This window comes from Urtica dioica, chromosome 10 (assembly GCF_054948205.1).
Source record: "Urtica dioica subsp. dioica isolate 48M chromosome 10, U.dioica_male_clone48M_v1_H2, whole genome shotgun sequence".
Taxonomy (NCBI): Eukaryota; Viridiplantae; Streptophyta; class Magnoliopsida; order Rosales; family Urticaceae; genus Urtica; species Urtica dioica.
In genome coordinates, this window is record NC_142765.1 from 23,120,704 (window position 1) to 23,141,308 (window position 20,605).

Sequence of the window (20,605 nt, forward strand, 5' to 3'; positions counted from 1 at the left end):
TTTCCTTGTTTTCTTTGAGTCGTTGATAGCTCATTTGATTTTTGGTTAAGCAAAGTCTTCGAGAGATCGACTCGTACTTACGAACTTTATTACTTGAGCGACTACGTGCACTTGCGTACGGAAATATCGCAACACATGGGTCTTTGGCACGTTTTTAAAGATAACTATACTACTAGCTCTATGGCTGAATATTCGGCTCATAACCTAAGAGAGGAAGTCAAGACAAGATGGGGTGTTAGCATATCGTACCTGAAGGCTTAGAGATCCAAAGAGAAAGCTATTGCGTATGTGAGGGGTACACCAGAACAATCTTATCAGAAGTTACCGTCTTGGCTGTACATGTTGCAACAAAAGAATCTTCGGACTTTGATTGACTTTGTGAAAGATTGTGACAAATTCAAGTACGCTTTCTTTTCTATTGTGACGTGCCATATAGAATTTTTGGACAGTGCATTTTTTAAGACAAAATATGGTGGACAATTGCACTGTGCAATTGCAATGGATGCGAATTCACAGTTTTATCCACTTGCATTTTGGATTGCAAAGAGCGACTGTCATGCTTCGTGGATTTGGATTTTTAGGAAGTTGAGAGAAGTTATTGATGAAGACGTATCAGATTTGGCGTTCATTTCCGATCTACATGTTAGCATCATACATGGTGTCGAAGTTGTGTTCCCTGGTAACCATCGGTACACTATTTCTTCCTAAATGTACCTTGTAATAACTAGATATTTTACTCAACGTGGCCGAATATCATGGCGCTATTGAAATAATTGTTTTTCAAGTCACTTTTAAAACAAACTGTTGTGTTCTTCTTGTAAAGATCTCATTACGTCAATATTTGATCTCGATTTCTTTCAATGATATGGTTACATAAAAGGTTAACATTTTCCTTGAAATGGTATGGTCTAATAATGAAGTTAACCTTTTCTTTGAAATTATTTGGTTCAGGGTTGAACATAGCCTTTGCTGTTTAAAGCTACATCCATTAGGCTTGATCAAAAGAAGTCAGTTGGTCCTAAAAGGCAATTCGTCAAATATGTCCGGCTCGTTTAGATCATTCAAGACCGCATAGAGCACAATATGTAACTGAAAAAACATTCTTCGCCAAAAAACCCAGACTTTTTCATCGTGTTGTCAATCGCTTCTCAGATCTAAAAGGACATGTGTCATGACGAATTTGAAATGAGGGACATAATTCAGCAATGTATCTCCGAGATTGAAGAGGCAAAGAAAGATTTCAACTTTCTATGAATTCATTTCATTTCATTTAACAAGAAATGAGGATGATTTTTTTTTTATGTAGAAGAAATTCTGATTCATTCTTTCAATTCGGCTTTCTCTATAATCAAATTGTCGAGATTGACCGATCGAATTATTTTGTCAGACTAATAATATATAGAGTAAACTAGCAACGTAGCCATTTTGAAACATGGTTTTTGGAATCTATCCAACATTTGATAAATTTTGCAATCTAGCCATTTACTGAAATTTACGGATATAAAATACATAATTGACTTTTTTTCTTATACTTACTTGATCAAGACACTAGCCCACGTTTGACCGGTTTGAATTGTATACAGCTAATTAATTTCATATTTTTTTGCAATTTAATTGGATATTTAGCTAATTTAATAGGAGATTCAGTGATGTAATTAAAAGAGAAAGCTAATATTTATTTATTGAATAAGTCAAAGTCAAACACGTCAATGAATACACGGGATTAGTCATGAACCGTTCAAAATTTGGAAAAAAAAAGAAATTGGTTTATTTGATATTATGCGTGTGAATCCAGTAATGCAATAAATGCACAAAAAATTTACCATAATTAACAGAAATTAACAAATCAGCTGAGATTAATAAAAATTTACAAACATTTACATTGTATTTGCTTACACGGCTATAATGTTCATTAAAGAAATAAACGCTCAATAACCAACTTTGCCAAATATAGATTTTTTTTTTTTAAATTCGAAATATATACACGTATTTATATTGTATTCAGCAATTTAATTTCAGCTTTTTGAATTCATAATAGGAAATTCGGTGATGTAATTAAAAGGGAAAGGAAATATTTATTGATTGAATAAGTCAAACAGAATAATGAATACACGTAATTACTCATGACCCGTTCAAAATTAGAAAATAAATTTGGAAAACAAAAATACCGTATTAAATGCGTATTAAAGGAAATGAAAGAAATCGGCTCTACATGCACATATGTAAATTTACCATAATTAACAGAAATTAACAAAGCAACGGAGATTAACAAAAATTTACAACATTTACACTGTATTTGCTTACACGGCTATAATGTTCATTAAAGAAATAAACGCTCAATAACCAACTTTGCCAAATATAGAATTTTTTTTAAAATTCGAAATATAAACCGAATATAACAAATTCGGCTACAAACCCAAGTTTCAAAACGTGGGCTAGTATTTTTGAAACCAAACCAAGGCTAATATAGTAAATACCATCTTATATAAATATGACACGTCATCAAATTTGGTTAGATTCGAAAATTAAACGAAACGTTGGCTAGATTACAATTGCAACGTTTGATGTGACTTAGATCGACTAATTTTTCTAATATATTATTTACGTCATCTCGCATAATCTTATTAATTATATTCTTCAATTTAATTCTTTTGTATATTTTGTAAAATAAAAGTTTGTTTTTATTCATGTATGACAAAGTCTTGAGATCCACAAATAAATTCTAAACGCATTTCAACCGAAAATTGCTCGTGATTGTTGAGATCGATTTTGGCGTCCTATTTATAGAGTAACATGCTTGATCCATGTCCTATTTTGGCGTCCTATTTGTGCTCGTTGCACGCATATCAACCTTGGATGAGTCCCCCTCTTTCGTTTTTTTTATGACGCCATATGATCTTATATGACAACTTGTTTTTTTATTTGGCACTTGCATGCTTGTTTGTTTTTCCCTTTTTCATTATATTTTTCTTCATTCATTTAGACAAGAAAATATTCAAGACAGTGGTAAAAACATAACTTGACAATTAGTGAAGTAGTGATGTAAGAGAAAGGTATATTAAGCAACACAAAAGAGTAAGAGAGTAGTATTTTTTGGGAACAGAATAATTAATATAAAGGAAATGAATCTCTAAGCGTCTACGGCCCATTGGGCCGAAGCCCAGGCCCATGAGAACTTCTAATGTCAATCTTTGAGTTGAAGCTTTAGAAAGATGGGATTATTCCTAAACTATGACTTTCACAATAGTTTTGGACCAAAATCCAATATCTCTAATTTAATCCAAAAACATGACTTGCTTTTTTACACAATTACGTTTTTATCCTTTTATTTCTTTTAATTTTTTCTCATTGCTTTTTTTATCATTTATTTCTTTTCTTCTTCTGCGTTTCTTTTCTTCTTCTTCTTCGTTCAAAATCTCTCTCTCTCTCTCTCTCTCTCTCTCTCTCTCTCTCTCTCTCTCGCGTCCAAAAGAAGAAGAACTCCGTCGAGGCTTATCACGGGGGTTTCAAACCCCTAAAATTAGTTTGGGGTTCTCGTGGTTTGTCGCCGAGTTGAGCGAGGAAGAAGAAGAACGAGAATTCGGGAGAGAGAGAGAGAGAGAGAGAGAGAGAGAGAGAGAGACGGAGTTGAGCTCGCGGAGGAAGAGGAAGAGAACCCACCGAGGAGACGAGAACGCCGCGCGTCGCCGTGGAGACCGACCGGGAAGCGAACGCCGGGAAAGGAAGAGAACCCACCGAGGATAGTGAATTTCACAGGAATTGGGTAAGAAAAATCTGAAAATTTCTGGGTTTTCGTTGAAGATTTATTGACATTGATGTCAATAAATATGCATTTTTATTGACATTAATGTAAATAAATCTTCAACGAAAACCCAGAAATTTTCAGAAACTTTTCAAAATTATCCAGAATCAAATCTTCAACGAAAACCCAGAAACGTTGAAGATTTATTGACATTAATGTCAATAAATATGCATTCTTATTGACATTAATGTCAATAAATCTTCAACGTTTCTGGGTTTTCGTTGAAGATTTATCTTCAACGATTCTGGAAAATTCATTTGAAGATTTATTGACATTGATGTCAATAAATATGCATTTTTATTGACATCAACGTCAATAAATCTTCAACGAAAACCCAGAAATATTCAGAAACTTTTCAAAATTATCCAGAATCCCGAGAATCGTTTTTTCTTTGATTTTTTAACTTTAAAAACCACATAAATTCTACGCGGAATCCATGGCGGGCTGTTCCGGCGGACACTTCGAGGTCGCCGTAGCCGGGATGGCCATGGGCTGCTCTTCGGCGGCCATGACCGTCGTTCCCAGGAGCTTCAGCGTCGGAGATTATTTTGATTATTTTGGCCGAAAAATCAGGGTATGTTCATTAGAAATTGGGGGTTTTGATAATCTTGAGAATTGTTGATATTGTGAGTCGATTTTGTGTTTGGAATTATGCTTGGGATTGTTGATTTGGGCTGTTTTCGAATTTTGGATGAATTTACCATGGATTTGCTGATTTTTGGACGTGTTTTGGACTTGGCAGTGAGACTTGACCGTGTATGCTGTTTTTTTTTGCCGTGTGTAACTGAGTTGTTATGGATTTTGTTTGGTTTTTTTTTTTATTTAAATTAATGTCAATAAACATTAGAACTTATTTGTATTAATGTCAATAAAAAGTCACAGTGAGTTATTGAGGGTATTTTTGTACTTAAAGAAAATAGATAGTCATAGTTTAGGATTAAATTGAACTTATTTGATTTTGGTCCAAAATCATTGTGGAGGTCATAGAATAGGAATGATCCATTGCCAATGAGCAGAATATAGGTTCTAAAAAAAAAAAATTTAAAAAAGCTTTATTTTTTTTTTCCGTTTCCCTTTTCTCATGAAAAATAATCACTACATAACAACGATGTCATATCATATTTCATAATAAATAAATAAATAACTAATTTACAGCCATAATATCAGTTAACTTGACTTGCGCTTGACAATGAGAATGATGTAGTTTAGCATTTTGTGACACTATTTTTTTTTTCCCAGTAAAGTAATGCCCTCGAGGAATAACTTCTAATCCATATATATATAAAAGAAAAAAAGAAGAATAACATCCAAAGAGAAAGAAGTATGGACCAAAGTAAACCAAAACGTGCCTAAGTCCTAACCACTTAAAAAAAAAAAAAAAAAAAGTCGCTTGAAATGCGTTGAAGCGATCACGAGAGATTCATTTATTTTGCATTTTGAAGGAACAATGGTCCAGGAATCTCGTAACAAATGGGCTCACCTTTTCTTCTTCCTCCGAATCTAATGTTCCGACACTTGGCCAGTCTCCTATTCGTCCACGTGGCAACGTCAGGACCACATGGGAAAAGCTCACGCGGAGAACCACGTGAGTGCGCCACGTCATCAAGAAAGAAAAAACGACAGGTCACTTTGGAGAGGCCAGCACATGCCCCCACTATAATCACACTCAATCCTTCTCAATTTGTTTCCTTTTTTTTTCTTTTTTTCTTTTGGATATTCCCTTTATTTTATTATCATTTTTTCCCCCTAGACGAGGGGTTGTTTGTGGGTCCCACTCGACGCCCACGTGACACCGTCACGAGAAAGTGAAAGGATGAGAGAGAGAGACTCTTTTTTTTTTTTTTTTTTTTTTTCCTTACCACCGCCTAAGCCTCCAAGCACGTGCTCTTACATACATTGGCCCTATAAAATCCCAATCCATGCCCATACCTTACCTTTGTATATTTATTATTTTTAATTTTTAAAAGATCTAACCTGTCTCTTTTGCCACGAATTGCATGAATATTGTTTTCTATTAACTATAGCTATATTTTAATGACCGGAATAAAAAATTGGGAAATAAATGTTTGGACTATTAAAATCTGGCAAATGATGATTAGCTGTTCGTTTTCCTTTGTTGGGAGGATTAGCTGTTCAATATGTACTCGAAATATTTAATCCATCTCATATTCGTTTGTACATTCTAGAGATAATTAAAACATTTCCTTAATGTCATGATTAAATTATTTAGTCACGCATTCAAAGAATTTGAGTCGTCTCGCTTTTTCCTCACAAGCTGCGATATCCACTTTCTTAGTTTTTTTTTTTCTTTTCTTTCTTTTAATAATGTTATCTTTGAATTATTAATTTACTAGTTAAAAAATCTAAAATATCAAGAAAAAATCTTCCGGATTTGAATTTTTTTAAAATATTTTTTTATTTCTTATTCTTTATTTTTGTTTACTTATTTATTTTACTTAGTATTACTATAATCAATATTTCTTCATTTATATTTAATAATACATATAAATTTTTGTATATTTACAAATAGCTATCATAATTTTAATTTTTATATGTAAAAGAAAAATCAGCTTTTGAATATATATATATATATATATATATAAAAACATATAATTATCATAATTTTATTTTTTAATAATTTGTTAAAATATATTATAAACTAGATCATTAATTCATTGTGTGTAATAAAAAAAATCAATAATATTTGAGTTTATGTTAAAAATTGATTGCATTTGAATACTACTTTATAATTTATAATTTGTAGCGTGTTTTTTAGTTTATTTGTTATCTTGAATATGTTGTATTTGGAAACTATTTTAACATACGAATAATACAAAATATTTTATCTTTTAACATATATAAAGTTTGAGTTTTTAAACCCACGTATATATATCTTTTGACATATATAAAATTCTATATTTGGAGGCGATGAAAATCGTGTAGTTCTCAACCAGTGGCTTCAATGTGACATTTTCATGCACTTAAACATGAAAAACTTGTCTTCTATTTGATAGATTGCAACTTTTTTTGGATAAATGTTTAATGTTGGCCATGGGCGATAGCCGATGCATTCACCATTTTTTATACAACGTATGGATGTCGGTGACTGCGATGATGAAGCTTGAGATTTTGTATACCGATTTCCGGCTCTCTCACATATTGATCAGTTTGGCAAACTGCCTATGATGGATCAATTCTCCTCTCTGGATTCGCCTTTTGGCGTTTATTAAAGAAGGTATTCCATTTCTCGTTGACCTTCCTTATTCTCTGGATGTGACCTACACCAAAATTATCTAGAGAAGGGAAATCGCAAATGTAAGTTCTTAATTTATTGTTAAATTTTATTAATCAATTATGGTAAATAAAAAATATATTAAAGTGGGTGCCTATAGATTGTAAAAAAAAATTATAATTTTTGGTGACATAAAAAAAATTATTTGATAAAAGAATATAAAGATAATTAGAATTAAAAGTTAAAGTACAAGAATAAAAGAACTATAAAAGAGAAGTATAAGCCAAAGATTAAAATATCGCGATACATATATATATATATATATATATATATATATATATATATATATATATATATATCGATGATATATCACTGATATATCAGTACCGATGAGGTCTCGGTAAAATATAAGTTATAATCGTTATCGTTTTATAACTATTGTTAGAATATCAAGGATATATCGACAAAATACGATATATTTTGGTAGATAAAAAATCTAAAATATCAAGAAAAAATCTTCCGGATTTGAATTTTTTTAAATAATTATTTTTATTTCTTATTCTTTATTTTTGTTTACTTATTTATTTTACTTAGTATTACTATAATCAATATTTCTTTATTTATATTTAATAATACATATAAATATATGTATATTTACAAATAGCTATCATAATTTTAATTTTTATATGTAAAAGAAAATCAACTTTTGAATATATATATATATATATATATATATATATATATATATATTTCTATATATATATACATATAATTATGGGCAGTGTAGCAAAATAGCCAAAATGAAACTATGAAATTTGGATCTAGCCTATGTTTGACAATTTTTAGGGATATAGCCAAATGGCTTATGTGGCAATAATTAAGGTCTGATTTGCCCTTATTTATTAACAAATTAATAACTTTCTCTCCCTTATTTTTTTCAAATAATTTTTTTTTGCATCAAAACTTCAAAAATTCATATCTTTCTCATACGAACTCGAAAATTGAGTGATTCCAAATCCTACGGATTCGTGACGCCAAGATCTTCAAAAATAGATCCATTGTGTTTGATGAAAAATCATTTTTAATACCATGGATGTAGAAAAATTATGTTACTACTTTAAATATGGAAATAATTGAAATTTATCAAAAAAAATAAATGGAAATGTAAATATAATACATTAAACATAATTTTTCATCAAACACAATGGGTCTATTTTTGAAGATCTCGACGCCACGAATTTGTAGGATCTGAAATCACTCAATTTCGAGTTCGTATGAGAAAGATACGAATTTTTGAAGTTTTGATGCAAAAAAAATTATTTGAAAAAAATAGGAGAGAGAAAGTGACGAATTTGTTAATAAATAAGGGTAAATCAGACCTTAATTATTGCCAAATAAGTCATTTGGCTATATCCCTAAAAATTGTCAAACATAGGTTAGATCCAAAATAACATGTTTAAAGTGGCCTAATTAGTTACAAATCTCTATAATTATCATAATTTTATTTTTTTAATAATTTGTTAAAATATATTATAAACTAGATCATTAATTCATTGTGTGTAATAAAAAAAATCAATAATATTTTAGTTTATGTTCAAAATTGATTTTATTTGAATACTACGATATAATTTGTAGCGTGTTTTTGAATTTATTTGTTATCTTGAATATGTTGTATTTGAGAACTATTTTAACATACGAATAAGTAAATACAAATTATTTTATCTTTGACATATATAAAGTTTAAGTTTTTAAATTATATTTTGTTATATGATTTTCATCGATATATCTGTCGGTAGTCGATATATTATCAGTCTCATCGATAATCGGTATTGAAAATTTTATAAAAATATCAATCGATATATTTTTCCGTAATCGATATATCAAAATAACCATAACCTCGATATATGTACCTATATCGGTATTTTAATCTTTGATATAAGCCAAAAACAAAAGTTAAGGTATAAAAAAATTTCAATATATAGCTTTTAGATTTTTGGTTAAAACATTGAAAAACAAGTTTTAACTTTAAAAAAAATTATTTTAGCAAACACTTAAATATAATATAACTTTAGACAAAATTAAAAGCAAACTTAATAAGCAATGTCAAACGCTACTTCTATGATATCTATATTATCTAATTGGCAAAACAAAACATAGGTCTAGCTAAATAACAAACGCTTGGTTATTATATACAAATAGGCATGAACTGTTTTTTAACATCATTAATAGCATTCATTAATTAATTACTACCAAATATATACAAATAAAATAATCAAGAAAAAAAAAGCCCTACTATATACAGTATTTCTATTTGTCCTTCCTCTTTTCCACCACTTACACGGTGTGTGTGGCCATCATATATTTTCAAGCTTTGACTTTAATTATTTTCCTCTCTTTCGTAAAGAAAGCTTTCTTGGCTTCCATGGTTTTTTACTTTTAGAGCAAAGAATATATTGGTATGATGAAATAAACGAGACCATGGCTCTATTGAAGTTTATTTAGTTTAAGGTGGTGTGTGCCTTTCCGAGTGAGAGTGTCAAAAGTTGAAGCAAACCAGTAATCCGTGCGTTTTTTTTTTTTTTTTTTTTTTGGCAATTGGCTATTTGAAGCAATTCTCACGGGCTGAAATGACTACGACAGTTCCCAAACCGTCAAACGAACGAACCGTAAACGCTGCTAACTGCTCTAACGGCGTTACTTCACGGCTGATAGAGACACATTGGGAGGTCCCCACCGCACGCGATACCAGACTCCGCAGATGAACGGCAGGGGATGGGTGCACGTGACTTCTTGCCCCCTCACGTGCGCTGCGTTCTCCCCAGAATTATTTTGCTGAATTTTTCCTCTCTCTCTCTCTCTCTAACACTACACGAGATTTAGAACTCTTAAGTCTTAACTACAACGATTATATCATACTTACTAAAAACATCTGATTTCTTTATTTTATTCAACAGTAAAAAATATATATATATATATATATTTTATCATACAACTAATTATGAATTTATAATTTATTTTTCTCTTCTTCATGTTAAAACTTCATCAAATGGATACTACGCTCTCTCTCTCTCTCTCTCTCTCTCTCTCTCTCTCTACACGATAGTGATTTAGAAGAACTCTTAACTACAACGATTATATCATACTTACCAAAACATCTGATTTCTTTATTTTATTCAACAGCAAAAAAAAATATTAATATTTTATCATACAACTAATTATGAATTTATAATTTATTTTGCTCTTCTTCATGTTAAAACTTCATCACATGGATACTACGCTCAAACTCTCTCTCTCACACTACACGATAATGACTTAGAAGAACTCTTAACTACAACAATTATATCATACTTTTCAAAACATCTGATTTCTTTATTTCATTCAACAGTAAAAAAAATATTAATATTTTATCATACAACTAATTATGAATTTATAATTTATTTTGTTCTCTTCATGTTAAAACTTCATCACATGGATACTACGCACAAACTATTAGCAAGCTACCAAATAATAAAAAGCTGAACTATTTTGCTACAATCTTTCTGTAATATAATTAAATTATATTTCATTGTAGATAATTAAAATAATTAATTTATTGTAAGTAAAGAAAAGAACTCTAGTGATCCATTCCATATATATAACATAAAAAAAAACCGTAAATTTATGTACACCGTAACATTAATTAATTTACGATATATATATATATGCATGATGTTAATTTATTTAGATAATATAGTTTATTAAAATAATATCCGTCACACAGATGTATGTGTGTTTAGAAGAGAGTCCCGTCATGTCATAATGTCACGTACGTATGCATATCACATGGCAGACCCACTCCCACCACCACCATCAACATCACTCCCACGCTCTCACTCTCACTCTCCTATACCCTTTCTTTTTCCCTAATACAAATGATCAACACTAATTTACTTGATATCACAAATCAGAAAAAAAAAAAAAAAATCTCCATATTCGATGATGTTTCATAAATAATTTGATGACTAAGACTACATAATTTGTTTACACATATACTTGCATTATTTTTTGTCGCATTTTATAGGATGAAAAGTGAAAACCATCCATTATAACTATATCCATATGTATTTGCTAGTTATTTAGTATAGACTCTAATGCTTAAGAGTATCTCCCAAAAAGAGCCGTTAAATTTAGAGGTTTTTAATGGCGACCCTCAAATCTTAATTTTGAGAATTTGTATAGTGCACTTTTAAAATTTGAATAAATGAAAGTTTTATTTCTCCTTATTTAGCAATTAGGCTTTTTTTTTTTTTTTTTTTTTTTTTTTTTTTTTTTTTACTTTTATGACAACACTTGTCATGAAAAAAATGTATTGATGATAAATATGTCATGAAAAACTGTATTTAATGATAATTATAGTAATAATAGTGGAATAAATGCTTACTATTGGATGATGTGAAATCAACTCTCTCTCTCTCTCTCTCTCTCTCTCTCTCTCTCTCTCTCTCTCTCTCTCTTTTAATAAAAATATCGATTCCTTTTATTCATGTTAGCAATAAATGACACTACTAAAAATATGACATTTAGCGACGGAAGTATTAGCGACGACTAAATCGTCGCTAATTTGTCGTCGCTAATCAACCTTTTAGCGACGGTATTTCCGTCGCTAATTATTTAGTGCCAAAACTTCTAAAGTTTGGCGGCAAAGATAATTAGCGACGAATTTATCATCGCTAAATGTGTAAATTCGTCGCTAAGTTCGCGGGAAAACAATTAGCGACGATTAAATCGTCGCTAATAGTTTGGAATTAATTTCGAAATTTAACGAAATTCAAAGAGGGAAAATCCCCCCAAAATAATTTAAATGAAATGATTTAGCGACGATTTTATCGTCGCTAAATGTGTAAAAAATCTATTAGCGACGAGTAAATCGTCGTTAAATGCCTGGTTTATGAACTGAAAATTTAAGTTCATTTAGCTACGAATTTTAAACATTTAGCGACGAGTTAATCGTCGGTAAATGTCTTTAAATACCAGGTCGCGTATCAATTCCCTCATTCGCTCCCAAACCCTAAAATCGAATTTTTTCTCTCTGTTTTCTCCTCCTCCGCCGTGTGCCTCCTCCGCCGTGTGTCGCCGACACCGTCGACGCCGATCTCTACCTCCCCGGTAAGTCTCTCTCTCCTCACTTCTCTCTCTCTCCTCACATCTCTCTCTCTCATGTCTGCAGCTCCGCCGCCGCTCCGCCGCCAACGCCGTCGCCGCTCCACCACCGACGCCGTCCTCGTCCTCGTCCGCCCCGGTCCGGCAGCTTGCGCTGCTCTTCCTCGTCCTCGTCCACCGTCCTCTACTCCCCGGTAAGTTTTTTTTTTATAACTTTATATATATATATATATATATTAGTTATTTATATAATTAATATATTAGTTATATATATTAGTTATTTATATATATATATATATAACTTTATATAAATAAATGGAATTGTATTAATTAGTATATAGTTATTTATATTAGGTAATTTAAGTTATTTAAATTAGTTATAAATAAATTGAATTGTATGAATTAGTTATAAAAATTGTGATATTATGCTTATTTTGGTGTTATAAATATTTATATATATATAAGTTATATTTTATATAATTACATAATTTAGTATATAGATATAAGTATTTATATAATTAGTTATAATTATATAGGATATAAGTATTTACATAATTAGTTATAATTATATATATAATTATTTAGGATATAAGTATTTAGGATATAATTTAGTATATAATTTAGTATTTAGGATTTAATTACGATATAATTTCGGATGTTTGATAATTTAAAATTGTAAATTAGGATTAGAGATTAATTATGTATATAAGTATAGTAGATTAGAGATTAATAAATTAGGAAATGTAATTTTGTTAATTACGATTAGAAAATTTAAAATTGTTTAAGTTTGTGTAGTTTATGTATGAATTAATGAATTAAAGGTAGTTTAACGAATTAGTTTAAAGGTAATTACCAACCGATTCTCTAAAGGTAACAAACTTAAATTAGTGAATTAGTTTAACGAAAATTAGGTAGTTTATGTGAAATTAATTAATTGGTTATGGATTGAAATTGAAATTGGATTTAATTTTTGTTAGAAATGACTAAAATTGTGAAATTAATTAGTTGTTTATAGATTTAAAAATGATCGAACCACTGAGGTTGGATTTATTGTTAGTTTTAGGATGTTTCTATGCAGGTTTTAAAGTTAAAGGCTGATGCCGGGTTGTTAAGTTTATAGGGGAGGTTCTGCCGAAATTTCGGTAGGATCGTATTTTGTTTTAAATTTCAGATGGCTGCGGCTACAGGAGCTGGAGGCAGCGGAGGCGGGGATGACTTCTTAGCCCGTCTCCCGAATTATTGCCAGTCGGCGCCCGTACGTGATGGCGTCGAAGAAGAAGACGAGCATATCGAACCGGCCGTGCGTGGGCCGACGGTCGGGATTCGATCTGAGCGTGCACAGCGCCCCGGGGTGAAGGAAGTCGTCGTTTATAATAAGGAGTTTCAGTCGTTCTTGCAGCCAGAACGCGAGATGGATCCGGATCTCGCGACGTTCGCGAACACGCTCGGGTTGGTCGTCCGAGACAAGATCTCGCCTACGGTCCCAAGGTGGACGAATGCGAACGTGGGGCCGGCGAAGGAGGCCGAGATCCGAGCAGCGATTCGAGACAAGTACGACATTCGAGTCGATGGTGATGCAACCGGGAAGAAGAAGGCGATTGTCGATGCGGCAATCATTCGAGACGCGAAGACTCGTCTTCGCGATTGGAGGCATACCTTGCGGTCATGGTTCGACATCGACTGCAAGAGCAGCGTACAGGTGGCGCGGTCGCTGAAACCGAGGACCGTTAAGCTCGACACCGAATGGGAGACGCTGATACAACGATATACGAGCGATGAATTTAAGGTAATCAAATCATTTACGTTAAATATGTGTTTACCCTTTTATCAAACGATTTGTTCTTTACGTGTACGGTTACTTATATTACAGGCCATTCAAGCGAAGAACAAGGCGAATCGCGCGAAGAAGAAGACGAAGACTCGACAGGGGACGATTGGGTTCTCGACCCACCACATGAAGAACGTAAGTTTTATGTTTATATGATACATCAAATCGTTAAAATTATCTAACACTTGAAGTTTTGTTTACATGCAGAAGAGCGTCGAGACAAGCGCTTTCGAGAGCTTGTTTGCGAACTACAAGCGTCAACATCAGTCCGACAAGTCCGAATGGCTGACTCCTGAAGCCTCCGCACGTTATGTAAGTTTACATTTATTTTTCTTATTTTTCGTTTAATATATACTAACTAGTTAATTATATCAGGATCGACTGGTCGCTAGGTTCAACACGTTGCGAGCGGAGGCTGAGCACCAAGGAGCGGACGTTGATATTTCCGTTCTAGAGCAGCAGGCGATCCGCGATATTATGGGTTCGCGGACTGATCACTTGACCGGCATCGGACGTTTGGTGCCACAGGGAGCACGGATGGCGGCTGAAGTCGCCGAAGTCTACGGTTCGGAGGCTGGGACGTCGCAACCAGGATATGTCTCGCAGGAGGTGTTGACATCGACCCTCGCCGCGTTCGCCGAGACAATACAGAGTCAGGTGCCCGGCCTCAACCTTAGCTCGTTCATGTCCCAATTTTCGCAGAGTTCGCAGCAGGCTCCGTCATCCCACAGCCAACAGACTCCGACGGCCGGCGTCCACACTCCGACGCCCGACGTCCACACTCCGACGGGCGGCCAGCAGAGGACTCCCGACGCCAGCCAGCAGACGACGCCCGGCGGACCAAGTCAGTCTACTCCGACGCCGCAGCCTGCAGAACTTCAGCGCCAGCAAAAGAGCGTTTCACGTCGAGGAGGAGGAAAACGAGCGGCGGGACGACAAAGCAAACGTCGCGAGTAGTGTTTTATTAGAAATTTTATGTATAGTAGATTATTATTTACATATTTCTCGATAACCGAAAACGTACGTAATCGGATTTTATATATTTCTTTATTTGGATAATATAATTTAGTTTTTATTTGATTTTTCATTTTAGAATTTCATAAACAAAAAACCATAAAAAATAAATAATTAACGACGAAAAAAATAAAATAATAATAATAATAATAATAATTAGCGACGACAAAGTCGTCGCTAAATATTATTACATAGAAGTAATTAGCGACGACTTTGTCGTCACTAATTCACGCGGGAAATTTTCGCGCGTGAATTAGCGACGACAAAGTCGTCGCTAATTTCCTGTTTCAAAATGGAAAAAAACTTCTCGTCGCGACATTTAGGGACGACATTATCGTCGCTAATATCGTCGGTAAATATTTAGCGACGAAAAAATCGTCGCTAAATATATTTAGGCACGCATATTTAGCGACGATTATTATCGTCGCTAAAATCGTCGCTAAAGAGATTTAGCGACGATTATGGGGTTTTTAGCGACGAAAAAAATCGTCGGTAAATGTCGTATTTGTTGTAGTGTGATTACCTGATTTTTTTTTTGTAGGCAATAAATTCTAACAAAATCAAATTTAGATTCAATTACAAAAATAAAGCCAAGTCCCTGTGTGTGGGACTTAGCCGAAGAGGCCTAGGTAAAAAAAATCACGAGAGACAAAAATATTGTCTACTGATGGCTCATCTAAATTTGTTAGCGGCCTATATATAGCTTGTCTAGAACTCATATGTGTCATGTTAGTGACCCATCTATACAGACTTAACCCAAACATTTCAGGCTCTGTTCATCTACAGCCAAACCTGCAGATCAACCCCATCTATCCGCATCATAATGAGGTCCAAGAACTGTTTGTCCAAGGCCAATCCTGTTCGTCAAGACTTAACCATGACTATACTAGATGACATGAGCTCGTTGACATGTCTGCCATGGTTAGGCGTCGTCCATCAGCACTGGGCCGAGGTCTCGGATACGTTATTCCATCAATGCGACTTGTATGGCGCGGCGTTCCATGTTCTTAGCGCGACGCGCGCTTTTTATTTTGAAGCATGCATATGCGCGATCAGATTTCAAGGAGCACGCGAAGAAGATTCCTCAGCGCGCCGAGCCCCTCGCGCGCCGCGTGAGTGCTTCTACGCGTCGTGTGTGTGGGCTTTGCTTTGTGGATGAGCTTGATGGGATGTTTTGAGTGGGCATCGGCTTCTTTTGGGCCTAGTTGAGCTTTTTGGTGGCCCGTCCGTTGAGCCTTAGAATTCGGAATTCAATGCAAGTCGTATAGAATTTCTTGTTTTCGAGTTTTCCGAGAACGATCGACAACAAATACTAATTGCCAGAAAGAAACAAGTGACGGTTCATTTTCGCTCCTCCTCAAATAGATTTTCAAATGAAAATCATAAAAACATGTATTAAGTTCATTTGATTCTAAACTCTATTATTTTCAAATGACCATCTCTTAGGTCATGCCACCTCTTCCTCTATTCTTCAAAATCTTGCCATGATTCATGTAGTGAGTCAAAACTCATTCACATGTAACACCTCATCAATCTTTCTTATTAAATCTAGACTAAAAAGGAAATTATACATGTGTCATTAAGAAACAAGTTTTCTTATCCTTTTAACCTTAGTTTATTTGCCACTCACTAACAATTAAGTTGGATTTTAATATTTTATGTAATGCCTAGGCAATTTGGGCATTGAGAAAAACGTTTAGCCTAAAACTTATTTGGAATTATAAGCAACTTATGCTAAAAAAAAAAGTTTGAATTTGTTTCCCAAAATGTGCTAGTCCATCAAATCTTTTTATTTGTTTCAATGTTGTGATTTTATGGACCCGTGTGATTAAATTTTAAGAAAAAAAAGCTTCAAACCTGTAAATATATTTCACATTTTCATTCTTGATATCGATAGAGTTCACTAAGGAGGGACTTTTGATCCGCTCAACTTCTCCCCAAAATTAGAAATGACAAATCGCTTCTAACAGTGTGACAGAATTCTAGAAGCGACATTTGTCGCTTCTAAAGTTAAATTAATCACCTATAACATACCGCTTTTTATATATCTTGGTGATGTATTTGCAAACGAGAAGTCGCTTTTAATCCATCAGTTAGAATTTTGCCTATATTGGCTAAGTCAAATGATATGGAGTGTGAAAAAATTGCGCCCTCACTTCAAGATCGAGGTAATAATAAGCTTGTCTGTGAAATCAAGGCTTGTAAATAGTTTTGGCTTCAAATATTCAAACGTCGTTGTTCTCTTTCAATATAATTATTTTAGATATCTATGAAAAACTCTAGAGTCGCAATTATCTATGTCATATCCAGATATCAATAATATATCCTAAGCGTCCATTGTTAGATTTGATAATCCGTTTAATCAATAGATTGGCATTGTGGTCCATGCTTTAAACTAATTTTGAAGAAATGTCTTGCAAATCTGTACATTGTATTTTTCTAATGATTTGTTTTGGGATGTTGACAAATATATAAATAAACACTCCCTGATGAAAAATGAATATTTAGCATCATAATTGTTTTTTTTAGAATTAATGACATTTTTGGCCCCTCGTCTTTGACCACTTTACATGTTGAACCTTCATAAAAAAAAACTGCCATTTTGATCCTTTATGATAATCAAATTTTCAATTATAATCCTTCTGTTACTTTTGGTGTCAAAATAGACAGAAAATGCATACGTGTCGAATAAAAAGAGTAAAGTTATTAAAATGCCCTTCTCATCTATATGACTTATTTGTTTTTAATAACAAGTTTTGTTAAATAAAAAAAAAGGAAGAGTCAGCGTTTGCAGCACACATACGCAAATTGAGGACTCTAAGGGAGGCGAAACCGTCGACGATGACGGCGAGATCGGAGTCGGTGACACCGGGGTAGAAAGAGCGAGAGACGGACTGAGAGAGGTCGAGCTCGTGGAGGCCGGAGAACCTGGCGGTGATGCGGCGGAGCATGTGAGGTCCGGCGCGAACGGAGAGCTTCTTCCTCTCGGCGCTCTGCAACTAAAGCCACCGCTTGCAGACCAGACCGAACGCTTCCTTGTCATGATCGCTCTCAAGCTTCCCCAGAATTGATCGCAGCCCGTCGTCCCTCAGCGTTTTGTTGATCGATGTGAATTTGCTAAATTTTCTTATCTTCATCCCCTTAGGGTATAATTATGAATTCCTAAAATAAATAAATAAAAAGTCTGAAACCCCAAGCGAAGACAGATCTACTGTGATTGAGCTCAAATTCCTCAGTATTTCACACTCTGGATTAGATTCATCGACATCTGATTGTAAAGTTTTGGTCTTTCTTTCTCTCTCTGCAGACTCTGCTTTGAAGCTTGGGAGCAGTGAACAGTAAGAAGAAACAACAACAAAGAATGGGTTACTTGTGCGATTTTAGCGGCGACCAGCGGTCGATGGTGTATTGCCGGTCGGACTCGGCTTGCCTGTGTTTGTCGTGCGACCGCAACGTGCACTCGGCCAACATCCTGTCGAAGAGGCACTCTCGAACGCTCCTCTGCGAGTGCTGCAACGCCCAGCCGGCCACCGTGCGCTGCTCCGACGAGCGCTCCTCTCTCTGCCAAAACTGCGACTGGCTCGGCCGGGGTCAAAATGGAATCAAAGGCTCGGGAACCATGGAAGTCGGTGGTTCTGACGAGAGAGAGAGACAGAGAGAGATGGCTTTAATTGTTTTTTAATATAATGCTAATTTACTGTAATACCCTTCTTTAAATTAACGTGTGACAGACACGTAATCATTTTCCGCTTATTTTAACATAAAAAATAACAGAAGGGTTGTAAATGAAAATTTAACTATCATAAAGGACCAAAACGACAGTTTTTTCTATGAGGGTTCAACTTGTTAAAGTGGTCAAAGACGAGGGGCCAAAAATATCATTAATTCTTTTTTTTATTGATTTGCTTATAACTTATAAGAGTTACATAACTTTTATTTCTAAATTTGAATAATTCGTTCAAACATTTGCAACCTAAATACCTTACTGTTTTTAATGCATGGAGAATAAAGTATCATACTCATCCTAGTATTTTTTTTTTAAATGAAAATAAGTTGGCAATAAACAAAATGATATAAGGTTAATTAATTATTCAAACGAAAAAAAAATAAAAATTAAATAGCAATGAAAATCAGTGAGGGAAGCAAAGCGATGTTCGAAACACCTACCAAAAGTGTTGCGCGAGAGATTGTGGGGGCGTTTGAATGTGGGGCCCACTATGGGAGGGCTGAGCTGGCCACGTGATTGGGAGTGTGAGACGATGTAGTTGGCCACACAATTTTTTTATCACGTGACGCGATGCGCATTTCCCGCTTTTAATGCCACGTGTTTCTCATCAGCCAAAGTCTTGTTGCCAATTTGTTTATAACACCTAAACCAAGTCCTACGCCAATTAAAGTCTTACACACCAAGTTATAATATTTCAAAACCGTCACATCATCACACCCTAAACAATTTATGTAACTTCACAAGCAACCATTGTCAAAGTCTAATTGACAATTTTTTTTAACAATAATTATACGTAGTAAACACTATAATATATAAATGCCTACATTTTCCTCCGGTATAGTTTTTTTTTAGTAATTTCGGAAATCAACATCCATTTGCATTTACGTACTTAAAATTGAAACAACTACAATACCCCGAGGATAAAAAAAACATTAATAAATTTTGTTAGATAATCTCTAATCCACTCTATAATAAAAGTGAAAATAGATAAAATGGAGTTAGATTTCTTACAATCCAACTTTATTGTAGAAGAGAAAAACAGTGAAGCTCCAAATATATAGTTTTACTATTCATTTAACTATATTTTAGAGTGAGATCTTAACAATATATAAATAGTTTAATTAATTGCAAAACGAACTCAAAAGTCATTTCATTTTCATATTTTATATATAATAATATTAATTTACCATAAATTCATTTTATATCATTCAAATTTAGTATGGATATTGATCAAAAGTCATTAAATCACATAACATGCGTATAAATTAAAATCCGAAAAACTAAAATCCGAAAAATAAAAGGACAATTAGTCAGTAGTCAAATAACTCAAGGGCAATAAATTAAAAATAGTGTTTTCAGGAAGGAATGTTATATAATAATTTGTTTTCATATTCGTTTGTAGAATGCATTGTCAAGAGTGATAAATTGTGAAATTAATTAATTTTTAATTATATGATTAAAAAATATATCCACGAGAGCGTGAATGTGTGAGAAAAAGTGTTGTTGAGTTAATCACAGCTATTGAAAATTGGATTAGTTAACCGATCCCTAGGCGGATTTCTTAGAATGTTCTCTCTCATGATTGTTATATATATAATAATAATATGTCTATATATAGATATAGTTTATTTAAGCTCTTATTTACTTGAGAAAATCAAGTAACACAACAAAATTTTTAACAAAATAAGCACCGTAAACAGCTCAAAGTATTATTTATCAATTTTTTTGGGACAATGAAATTGCTTTTTCTTCCCATGAGCATTTTATCATTGCAGTATGTAAATTAATTGGCAAAACATTCTAAAGAAGTAGTCAAGGCCGGACCTGACCTAAGGCATGCAAGGCTTGTGCCTTGGGCCCTCA

At 33.6% G+C, this 20,605-nt stretch overlaps 1 protein-coding gene across 1 annotated transcript; it reads left to right on the forward strand.

The window, feature by feature from the left end:
• The first annotated feature begins 13,567 nt into the window (after positions 1 to 13,567).
• Positions 13,568 to 18,086, forward strand: LOC149384168 (uncharacterized). The gene is made up of 5 exons (XM_089627996.1): positions 13,568 to 13,959; positions 14,044 to 14,136; positions 14,209 to 14,313; positions 14,377 to 14,941; positions 17,791 to 18,086. The coding sequence occupies exons 1-5, from the start codon at positions 13,585 to 13,587 to the stop codon at positions 18,084 to 18,086; spliced, it is 1,434 nt and encodes a 477-aa protein (XP_089484122.1). The 5' UTR covers positions 13,568 to 13,584.
• Positions 18,087 to 20,605: the final 2,519 nt, after the last annotated feature.

Coding starts and splice junctions, on each gene's coding strand:
- LOC149384168 (XM_089627996.1), top strand. CDS start 13,585: ATGGATCCGGATCTCGCGACGTTCGCGAACACGCTCGGGTTGGTCGTC. Junction 14,137..14,208: donor CGACCCACCACATGAAGAAC/GTAAGTTTTATG, acceptor GTTTACATGCAG/AAGAGCGTCGAGACAAGCGC. Junction 14,942..17,790: donor ACGAGCGGCGGGACGACAAA/GCAAACGTCGCG, acceptor ATAAAAAAAAAG/GAAGAGTCAGCGTTTGCAGC.